The 12,131-nt window shown below is 32.4% G+C and overlaps 1 protein-coding gene and 1 pseudogene across 24 annotated transcripts in view; one reads left to right on the top strand and one right to left on the bottom strand.

Annotated features, from left to right (window-relative positions):
* Window positions 1–10,623, top strand: part of STPG2 (sperm tail PG-rich repeat containing 2) — a 523,536-nt gene extending 512,913 nt beyond the window's left edge. For 4 of the 24 annotated variants that reach the window (XR_013371291.1, XR_013371278.1, XR_013371273.1 and 1 more), the window contains one exon: window positions 5,209–5,342. Coding sequence is in view for 4 of the 24 variants with exons in the window: in XM_077882938.1 (XP_077739064.1) it covers window positions 5,209–5,357; window positions 10,052–10,055 (153 nt within the window). In the remaining 20 variants the exon portion in view is untranslated. Of the gene's footprint in view, window positions 1–5,208; window positions 5,358–10,051 lie in introns of those variants that run through there. The other 20 variants (XR_013371292.1, XR_013371282.1, XM_077882940.1 and 17 more) reach the window with 12 other exon arrangements.
* LOC144304208 (cytochrome c oxidase assembly protein COX20, mitochondrial pseudogene) lies at window positions 214–528 on the bottom strand (annotated as a pseudogene).
* Window positions 10,624–12,131: the final 1,508 nt, after the last annotated feature.

Raw genomic sequence — 12,131 nt, 5'->3', positions numbered from 1 at the left:
TTTTGTTTTGTTTTGTTTACAACCAACACATCCTTTATTTACTTGATTGAAAGTCTAATGGTACATATGAGGCTTAATAAAGTTGCCCTCCACTTTATTCTGACTCCAGAGTTGTATTCTGATGCTTGAGACTGCTTAACTGCTGCTCTTGTCAGTGGTTGGTTTTCTTTCAGGATCAAGGTGGGTACTTTTGTACAAAATCTTATTTTTTTTTCAAAATCTTATTTTTAATTCCATCTTTGGCAATTCTTTCCTAGATTCTTAGCTTTGCATAATTATACCTACAGTGGAACCAGCATCCTAAAGTCACCAAGATAAATCCTCCTACTCCAACGTCACATGATCTTCTATTCCTACTAATTAGCAAAACATGTCCAAGGCCAGCCACAACCGATCCTAGAGAACCATACAATATCAAATCTCGTGCACAGGGAATGTTTTCAACATCTAAAATTCCTAGGAGCTTAAAGGGCTTTCCCTTGGTGGGCTCCCCGGGCTCTGGCGTGCTGGCCATGGCTTCAGGTGGGTGCCTGCCTGAATGTCTATGTTTAGCACTGAATTTACCACCTGTTTTTGGGCATAAGGCACATTGTTTTAAATATATAGATTTATATTATTTTATAATATCATGTACATACCACCTCTCTAAATCTTTCTTAGGTGTATCTTCAGTTTTAGACCTTCAGATCCAGCCTTTGGGGAAAGGTATAGAGAGGACTGGTGGGGTGAATAGCCATAGGAAAATTTTCATTTATTTCCACTGCTATAGATAAAGCCTGATACCTGTATTTCTACTTTCTGAATTCAGGCATAGTAATATCTTGGCTTTCATGTGACTTCTAATGTCAGAAATATAATTGGCCATACTTATTTCTAAGTTTGTTCTATGTACAGTGCCAGGAATGAAACTTGGGACCTCTCAAAACTATACTGACTCTGTTATTTCCCTCCCAATGATACCATGCTACTTCCTCATTTCTAGATCAAGAATGAGAAAATGTCAACTCCTGGAAGTCAATATTTTTTATTGGGATTGAGTTGAAGATGCTAGATAGGAGGCTTGAATCAAACTTCTAAAGCCCACTTCAGTTCATTTCAAATCATCACTAATATATCTATCAGTAATTCCTTGAAAATTTCATCAGACAAATGTCTTGTTCCTGTTTCTCAACATTACCACGTGATTTTCTTTAATCATGTATTTCCTTAGTCATTTATATGGGAACCTGAGCAAGAAGAATACCTGATGCCACTTATATACAGAAAAACAAACAAAAAGATATCAGATAGTGTTTCCCTTAATTACATTTTATTTAATCTACAAATTTATGTATAACTAGATTTATCTTATAATCCTTTTCAACTATTACTATAGAAGATTGCTCTTTTGTTCCATGGAACATCAATACCTTCATATGTCTTAATTATACTATGGATTTTGTCCCTACTGTATTTTCTGGAACATTTCATTGTCAGTTATCCTTTCTCACTCTCAATTATGAGGTGATTCCCATTGTCTTTTAAATACTTTCAAATCCCTTCTGATTTTTTTAAAGATTTTATTTATTCATTTGAGAGAAATAGAGGGACAGAGATAGGTGACAGAGATAATAAGAGAGAGAGCAGGAATGGGGAGGACAGAGAGAAGCATGCTCCCCATTGAGAAGGGAACCTGACTCAGGGCTTGATCCCAGGACCCGGGATCATGACCTGAGCAAAAGACAGATGCTTAGCTGACTGAGCCACCCAGGTACCCCCTCAAATCTCTCCTGTTAAAAAAATATATATATATTTGTGTGTGTGTGTGTATATATATATATATATATATATATATATATATATATATATATACCAATATTTCCAGACCTTTCATTTACCTTTGGCTATTTCTTTCTCTTTTCTGTTTTTGAAAAGAGAGTTCTTGAAAAGTTTCTCCTTAGTGCTATCCTTCCTTACTTCTCAATTTCCTCTAATCTGGCTTATAATCACTTTACTTTACCTCAACTAAGATAATCAGTATGCTTCTCTCTCTCAATATGAAGAATATTTCTCAGTCTACTTATTATTAGACTTCTCAGCAGGGTTGAAATCTTGGTACACTCTCTTGCATGCTCTTCTCTTGGCTTCACTCACACACTACTCTCTGATATTACTCCTATCTCTCCACCTGCTCCATTTTCCTATATTTTATAGGTTCCTCTCCATACATGGCCATGAATTTGGGAGTTCTTAATGGCTTGACCCTGAGTCCTTTCTCTGTGCTATAATCTTTCAGTATTCTTTGTATATAACCGGCACATTTTCATCTTTAACCCATTCTTCTCCTCTGAGCAGTGGACTTGTGGAGACTTCCCTGCTCTGGAAGGTAATTGTAATCTGAAAACCTCTTGTGAGTAATTCTTATTTAAATAAACAAAAATAAATAATTCCCATCGAAATTGATAATATAAAATTATTTCAATAATTAGGTAAGTATACATATGATATTCAATGTTTGTGTAATAAAAACATTAATGCAAAATATAGTAATGAATGATTTTTCCAAAAGGCAAATCAGAAATCATCTCTCACCCTCTTTTTAATGAACTTCAATGGTCTCTCATTACTTTTAGCACAAAGACTAAAAATCTTAAACTTGCGACTTACCTCTACATCATCGCTTTTCACAATGCCTCCCTTCCCCTCTGCCACTCCAGGCCCATTGGTCTTCTTTCAGTGACTAGAACATGCTACAGGTCTTTGCATACAGGTCTCTGAGCCTGCACTATATGTCCCTCCATCTTCCTCTTTCTTTTTTTTTTCTTCCTCCTCATTGTAGCCTAAACTAGGGTCTGTCCATTCTCCAGGTTTCCAACTTCAATCATCACTTTCTTAATAAAGCCTCTCATTGCATTCCCATTTGTCTCTGTGTACCTCTCTTTGAGAGTTCTTAAGATATCATAAGGCCTAGAATTTTGTTTGTTGGCAATTTTATCGTTAGACCCTAGTACAATGCCTGGTATGTTAAAGACACTTGGTATTATTCACTTGTGGAATGAATGACAGAAAGGAGGAATAAGTAGAATCTCCCATTTTGCTTTTTTAAATCATGAAACATTTTGGATTATGACTGTAGTTTTGGGGTTAATTCTATGAATGTTGATTTGTTGTTATTTTGTATTATTTCTAAATCATTTATATTTATATTTCCTTTAATTTTATACTTATTTAAAATGCTCTTATAATTTTTTGAATGATTGAGAGTTTATTCTTCAGCTTTATTTAGTTCTAATTTTATTATATTTTCCTGAAACATATTTTTTACTTGTAAACAAATACTAGATATTACTCAAATTAATGTTATTTTCCTTATGCTGCATTAAATTTATTGGAATTGTATAAATATATTTCTGCTTGCTCATGCTTTTAAAAGAGAATATCTATGAAAAATTTGTATTTCCTGACAGCAAGATGTGGGGATTGCCTGACTCTGTTCTTGTTTTCTGATCATGAAGATAATCTGCCTTTTAATTTTATCCTGCTATAATAATATATCCCACTGAACTTTCAGTGTTTTTGCAGACCACTAGACTGAGGGCTAATTTCACCAGCTCTGTTTCACAGTTCTGTAACTATAAGGATGAAAATTTATTTTTATGTGAGTTCATGTAAAATGCTTATTTTGGGGGAGAAACCGTACAAGATAAAGATAATAATAATTATTATTAAGTAATAAGTATTACTTAATAATGTTTTTGATATGCCAGGCTTGATATGCTTTAAACATATGAACTCATTTAATTCTCAAAACAACACTACAAAATAGTTATCATTCTATCATCCTTATTTTTTAAATGTGAAAACCAAAGCACAGGGAGAGAGGTTAAATAAGTTGCTTAAGAACACACAGTGATAATAAGACAATTTGGTTCCAACGAAAGCCCATGCTTTTAACCACTAAGCTGTATTCCTGCTCGAGAACAAAGACTACTTTACATACTTTAGTTCAACTAATAGATCCAGAAAGTCCATATAAGGTAGATAGCATTAACTCCATTTGAAAAAGGGGAAACTGAAGTTCAGAGAGGGGCAATAACCTTCCAAAGGCCCCAGACATTTCAAATGTCCAAGTTCAAAATTGCACTGACATCTACTAATTATCCTTCTGCATAAAGCTGACTCTAAACCTGTAACTTTCATCCTATTACATACAGGCAATGAAAAGTGTAAATCTAAGAATACAATGTTCTCAACAATTTGTACTTATCAACTACTCATCTTAATTCCCAACTTCTTTATGTGTCCTGTTGTTCAGTGTTCTTGTAGAGAGAGGCATGAGAACGAACAAAAGACAAATGTTGATTGCACTGTGCTAGGATTGGTACCTATCTTATGGGAGGCATTCAGTAGATATTGGTTGAATGAATATTCCATAATATATTTTTTTTAGTGATCTTCTTTTTTTGTAAGAGATTTGGTAAACATCTCTCATAGCAGTTGAAAATCAGACACTATTTTTCTTTTCTTTTCTTTTTTTTTCTTTTCTTTTCTTTTTTTCTTCTTTTCTTTTCTTTTCTTTTCTTTTCTTTTCTTTTCTTTTCTTTCTTTTCTTTTCTTCCTTTCCTTTCCTTTCCTTTCCTTTCCTTTCCTTTTCTTTTCTTTTTTTTTTTTTTGCTTTTGGTTTTTTGATTTTTGCTTTCTCAATGTTTTCATTGGTAAACAAATGGTGAATGTAAATGGATTATCTTGTGATTGCATGTTCATAGCACCAAAGATAGTTTTGGGCAGATGATATGCATTTAATCAATATTTGTTGAAATGATAAATGTTAAGAGAAGGCACATCAGAGACATCAATATCTACCTTCATAGGAAGCAAAGTTTATTTTGATAATAAAGATGATTTGATATTGATATATACAAAAAGCTATATCTTTTTAAAACGTGATTTAGACAAAAGATTTTGGTCTCTCTCAAATAGGTATACTCTTCAGCAAAACTATTAAAAATGCTTTAGTTAACCTCATGACTTATAACTTTTTGTTATACTTTAAAGCACATTTATAGATATTAACTCTAGGAATCTAAATGTGTACAATATTAATGAATAGTATTGGTAAGTTGTAAGTTATTTACATTAATGAGCTCTTATAGATTTACAAGAAATAATTTTTCCAAGTTTAGGAATCATATAATTAAAATATGCTTTTCATTTTTTGAATATCCATAGCTCAGTCCATTCTTAAGACATTCTGTTCTGAAGAGGACATTTAATGTTACATTGCCAAATACTTCCTTGATTACAAGAGAAAACACTTTTCCTATAGATCAAAAAGCCAAACAAAAATACTCAGGAAGCAAAGTAAAATCTTCTAAATGGTAAGTATGCTATATTTTAACAATTTATAAATTATCTGTCATACAGAATCTCTGAGACAATCTTTTTCTGTCTTCAAAGCAATGCATTTGTATCCTTATTCTAGATATTGGTTATGTTTAGAGTCCCAGGGAATAAGTAACATATTATGGTAGAGGGCAGTCTGCAGGCTTCTAGAAAGAAGTGCTAATCTGGTTAAGAATAGCCAGTATATTTTCATTTTTCGAAGGTCTGCTTTTCATTTGCCTTTACTGCTAAGATAGAAGAGTTACCTTAATAAGGTGAAGTTGACAGCATTTCTTTTAATTAACCTATCTTTTAACACTAAGAAATCTAAAAAATAATGCCATGCTTTAGTCAGTTATTGTGTATTTAGGCTTTTTCAAACAAATTATATAATCAAGTAAGTTTGAACTAAGAATATTCCTAAGCAGATAGTTTATAGGTATGGGTTAAACACTGAGTATATAGTAATGACTAACAGTGGTTTAGACTTTAATTTGGGGAATTTTTTTTTGTAACATAAGATGGGCTTGAATAATTTGATGTTACTGTATTCCAGACAAAGATTGCTTTTCATTTCAGTATCCACACCACAAAATGGCATTGTATTTCAGGAACTGATCAAGATTATATTAGTTGCAAGGGAATTCGATTCTAAACAAAAAAGTAGTTATTAAAATAATAAAATATAGAGTTTAATATCTCATAAATTGTTAGACCACTTATTGGAATAGTAGATCAAATTTGTCTAGATGTCATCAGAGTTTATTCTTGCCACAGCCTGGACCTCTGCCATCCATAATGTAGCCAGTGGTCACATGAGACTATTGAGCACTTGAAATGTGGCTATTTCAAATTGGTATGTACTGTAAGTCTAAAATGCATACCAGATTTTGAAGACTTAGTTTGACAAAAAAGGATATAAAATATCTGATTAATAATATATTTTTTTAATTTAATACATGTTGAAATGATAGTATTTCAGATATACTGGGTTAAGTTAAATATACTATTATGATTATTATAAGCTGTTTATATTTACATTTTAATATGATCATAGGCTCATATTATATTTCTTTTGGACAGAGCTGGTCTAGAACATCTATGTTTTAGAATAGTGATTTCATCACTATATTACAAAACAATGTCTACAATAATGTTTTATTTTCATTTCAATTTCACACATTATACTTTCACTTCGATTATATATTTTGTTATGACAGGGAACAATAGCCCATTAAATATTCATTATTAATTATTAATGTATAGTAAAATTATTTAAAATGCAAATATATGAAGACTATTTAATGTCATTTAAAACTACTGCCCTGACTTGTGTGCTATAAGTGTCATCATTTTTAATTCTATATCTATTTTTGATACCATGAAAAGTTGTTATTGTCATTTCTTAAGTTATATCTATTTAGATTTACCCATATATTTATCTGTTTCATTGCCCCTTGTTCCTTCTTGCATTTTTATGCTTCTCTTTGGGATCATTATTCTTCTTTCTAATGAAATTATTTTTATCTGTGTTCATGAAGGTTTTCTGTTGATGAGTTCTCTCCCTTTTTGTTTGGAATCATTTTTATTTCATCTTCAGTTTTGAAAGATATTTTTCCTGGATAAAGAATTAAGGGTTCCTACATATATTCTTTTAGCACTTTAAAAATGTCACTGCACCGTATAATGCCTTCCATGGTTTCTAAGGAAATGTTTTCCTTTGAAAATGATGTTCCTTTTATTTATCTGGCTGCATTTTCCAAAGTTTCTCTATGCATTTTAAGAAATTATTTTTAATGTCCATGGGTTTCCTGCCCCTACTCGAATCATCCTTGGTGTTTGCTAAATTTCTGAATTGTGTAGGTTGATGCCTTTTTGTCAGTTGTGTAAAATCATCATCTCTTAAAATATGGCCTTTATAACATTCTCCTTTTTATTTTGATAATGTAATTACAGATACTAAATCTCTTTACTGTGTCTCAAATAACTTGTATATTGTTTTATATTACAGATCCTATTTTCTTGCTACACTTCAGTCTATTTTCTAACACTCTGTCTTCTAGTTCACTAATCTTCTCTTCAGTGGTGCAGCCTGCAATTTAACACACCTATTGCATTCTTAATGTTAATTATTATATTTTAAATTCTATAATTTTATTTTAATTATTGTTTATGAATTCCAATTATATGGTAAGATCCTCTATCTTCTCAACAATTTTGTTACACTTTTTACTCTTCATTTATTTTAAAGACCACAAATTCTGATTCACCTTTGGATATGCTTTTATTGTCTCTTTAGTCTCTTAGTTTCTGTCTTTTGATTCTGTCTCCTGGCATGGATAATAAGCTTCATCAAATGTCGGTCATAACTTATGAAAAATTATAGAGGTAATTTGATGCTTTATTTCATATTGCCTTCCTCCAGACAGGACAAACTTTCACTATATCTCAGGCATCTTATAATGGGGCAAACCAACCTTTCCTAGTGTGGGATTTTGCTTGTTCAGGATTGAACAAGGTTTCAATATTTTTTTGTTTTGTTTTGGTTTTGGTTTCAGTGTTTTTGTGAGAGTTGATTTAATGCCCATCATGTATGTTCCTAGGGTGTAACCTTTCTGTGATCTTAACAGGAAGTCAATGATAATCACTAGAGCTCCTACTCCAGGTTTTTTACTTCCATGCTTTGAGGCTACCAAACACTCTGTGTAGCTGCCTAGATCTTTAGCTACCACTTTGACTCTACGTCTTAGTCCTTTGGCCCTGCCCTACATCAAATAAAATCTAACAAATGTCTTGAGGGGAAAAATGATACAATGCAAACTCATCAATGTTCTTCCCTTCCTTTGTTGATTTTGTCCCTTTAAGTCATATTATCCTGGACTTGAGCTCTAAAGTTTGTTTCTATAGACCTCGAGAAAGCCAAAATCTTAATTTAGATTCTTATCCAGTTTGTGATTGTCTTCTGTACTACTTTAAAATTAAAAGAGTCCTCTAAGGGAACGTGAGGCTCACCTCAATGCTATTCCCTCCTTGACTTTCTCACTAGGTTCCTGAGCCTTATAAGACCTGGTTTGAGCAGGGAGCCCAAAGTGAGGCTCAATCTCAGGACCCTAGAATCAGAACCTGAGCAAAAGGCAGACACTCAACTGACTGAGCCACCCAGGCAACCCCTCCATTCTCTTAAATAAACATAAAAGGAAATAAATTCTTTAATTTTTCTCAGACATTTGGTCTGAAATGAGTTACTTTGCCACATCTGAAATTCTACCTTTATTATAGTTTGCCTTATTTTCCTTTTACCTCTAAAATAATTTCTGAAATCCTGTATCTTTGGTGAACATTTATAACTAAAAAGAATATCTCCTGGACATGATATAGCCTGACATGTAACTATTTACTCAACATCCTACTAAAAAATATATATATTCTTTTGTAAGGAAATGTATTTTCTTATTAAACTAAATTGCAAATCTATTTCTTTGAAGATTATTATTGTCATATTATAAACTAAAGGAATGTGTTAAGGTTATATATTTAGTTACTTAATTATTTTTACCTGATGTCACACAAAAATAAGTCCTTCAAAAATGTTTTAGTATCTCAGATATGCCCACCCACACCCCAAACCCTTTGTGAAATTGACCTTCAGAAGATGAAACCAGGCTAGCAACTTGTTCAACACTACCATTATGGATGAACAAAAAGATTGTTTCCATCTTCTCTGTTTATGTACTCTCCTAGCATGACCACCAGAGAACTTCACAAAATGGCATTAGATGTCCATTCACAAAAAGGCATTTAGATTTTGTCACAGAAAACCTCACAAAATAGCATTAGATTTCCATTCAGAATTATTCTACATTTCAGTCAGCATAGTGTCATTTGGAGGCTTCCTCCTTTAATTAACTTTTAGGAAAAACAAATTTATTTCACAATTAGAGAGAAATGTAATGCTCGGCTGAGCTGCTACTCTAACTCTAAAGAAAAATGAGTAAGTTAACATGTTCAAAGGGCTGCTATCAGCTCCACTCATGTTTGGATGAAGGGAGAACAAGCTAGATAACAGAAGGGTGTTAGATGATTGAAAGTGGGAAAGAATTGCCATCTGAATAACAAATAACAGAGGTGATGTCACCAGAACAAATTTTTGGACTTCACAGGTTTACCCTGGGTCAATCAAGCCACATTTTGTTCAAATGTTCCTGGTCATAATGGAAATGAACATAAAATATTTTTGTTATGTGTAGTCTCACATACATAAAGCTTAGTGAAAGAACTGATATTTCTTCTGAGATGAAATCTAGTATAGCCTCTTCCGTGTTACAAGTACATTTTATAAATAATTTAATTATAAAAAAGCTGAAGTTCCAGAATATTAACCAATGGAAAAATTAGTATATTAAATTATATTTTGAAAGTTTGAACAGCTTATTTGGTTGCTATTTCTTTTCTGTTCTCTCAATTGGATTAAATATATTAATATTATGATGTACTTTCCAAACAACTGCAGGTATTATATAAATTTAATATACACTTTTAACTACCTTGTGTCTCTAGCAGAGTCATTATCCTAAAAGCTAGGATTATCACATAATATGAACTACTTGATATCAGTGATACTTAGTAAATCCAGTTAGAAAAAAAAAAAAGAGCATTCTGTGAAATTTTTGTATCTTTTCTTTTATTTGAGGTAATGAACTGGAGGAGCAATCTGAAAGAATATTTTGGCTTAGGTTGAGAAGTACAATAGAGACAGCACTTACTGAAACAGCTTTTCTTTCCCTGCAGATATATTGTAAAGGTATTATCTATTAATATAAAGATAAGCTGACAGTTCTCTGACAAAGAAGTAATTCCATTTTGATGATGCCCTCCACCAGCTACTCAAAGGAATATAATTGTTCTTCTAACCTTGAGAGATAGAAAAATCTGTTCTTGTAAGACATTTAATTCTCTATTTTTTTTCTCAAAAATTTCCTATTAAAAGAGCAGTATGTATATTCATTGCATTCTTTCTAAACATGTATTACTAGTGCTTCCGTATAAAATACAATGCTGAATAAAGACATCTGAAAACCTTTTCTTTTTCACTTTTGTATTTCATTCTCTAACCAGATAATACAATTGCTTTCCAAATACTAGGTTTGCTGAAAATAGGTACATGATGTTATTATATGTATGTGTTATCCACTTGACTTATTTTCTTACTCTTCATTTCTCTGAAATTATAAAAGTGGAGAATAAAAATCATACAAAATATTATTTACTTTGTGTATGTTTTATTTTGTGTGAAGTTTATGTACAGTTAAGAGATCAGGGAAAAAGTTATTTAATTATAGCAACACATAGGGCCCTCTGGGTGGCTCAGTTGGTTGCATCTGACTCTTGATTTCAGCTCAGGTCACGATCTCAGGGTTGTGAGGTCGAGCCCCCATGAGAGTCTGTTTGAAATTCTCTCTCTTCCTCTCCTTCCCCCTCCCCCTGCTGGTGATTGCTCTCTCTCTCTCTCTCTCAAAATAAATAGACAAATCTTTTTAAAAAATTGTAGCAAACATTTAATTTTATTTAATAGCCTATATAATTGGGGAAGGTGGAAAAACTTAAATATTAAATCTCAAGACTTTGGGGTTAATGGTATGCTTCTAAAATGGTCTTGAAAAACAAATCAGTCAGAGATAAGAATTTGGGTCAATGATTCTTAATTTGGAAGGGTACCATAAGGTCCTTTGAAATTTTGATAAAAGCTATGGAAATATCTTTGATAAAAAACCCCTAAATTTTAACATGTAATTTCAAAGGATTCAGGTACCCCTGAAATCTTTTCAGTGTATTCTTGTTTAAGAAAACTTCATCTAAAATGTCTTCATTCACCAATCAAAAATAAAAAATAAATAAATAAAAATAAAATGTCTTCATTAATGTAGCTAAAATCAATCATTCAAGATTAGAATAATAAAACTCAGAATAAATGGTCAACAAGTACTTGCTCTTCCATTGCAATGGATAAATTGAATTGAGAAAACAGCACAGAATTGAGAGCTGATGGAAACTCTGAGTTCATGTCCTAGCTCTGTAACCTTAACTAAAGTTCTTCATCTTTGTTCTATGGCTGCTTTTAAAAGCAAGATGTACTAGGTCAGTAGTTTTCAAACATAGCTGCTGCTTCACCGTCTCTAAATGAATTGATAAAATAACACAGCTTCCCAATATCTAACAACTCCACAGCTACTGTGGTCTGTACTCTGGGACGAAGCCCTGGAACCTGTATTATCTTCTAGGTGTCGATGTGGTGAAATTAAATTCTACCTACATAATTCCCAATGTCTTTGTCATCTCTGTAGTATTTTATTCAGCAGTTGCCTTTTCATATGCCATGTGAACCATGGAAAATATAGTTTTGGTCACAGAAAATTCAGAAAACCAAGAGCATTTGAAGTATATCCTATATGTTGCAACAAGCTTGCATGCATTCTTTTCAGGTAATATCTTATAGAATGATTTCTATCATCTTCCTCTTGATTGTATTCCTCTATAATATATCACATAATATGAAAATCTGTTCATGAAAGAAAAATAGATGAAAATTCAGAATGTGGGAGAGTTCACTGATCACAACTCTTTTTTAAAAAATAAAATGTATTTATTCACGAGAGACAGAGAGAAAGAGAGACAGAGACAGAGACACAGGCAGAAGGAGAAGCAGCCTCCATGCAGGGAGCCCAATATGGGACTCAATCCCAGGACCCCACCCTGAACCAAAGGCAAATGCT

The sequence above is a fragment of the Canis aureus genome, chromosome 33, assembly GCF_053574225.1.
Source record: "Canis aureus isolate CA01 chromosome 33, VMU_Caureus_v.1.0, whole genome shotgun sequence".
NCBI lineage: Eukaryota > Metazoa > Chordata > Mammalia > Carnivora > Canidae > Canis > Canis aureus.
The sequence above is the reverse complement of the archived record's forward strand: the minus strand, read 5'-3'. Positions and strand labels throughout refer to the sequence as shown.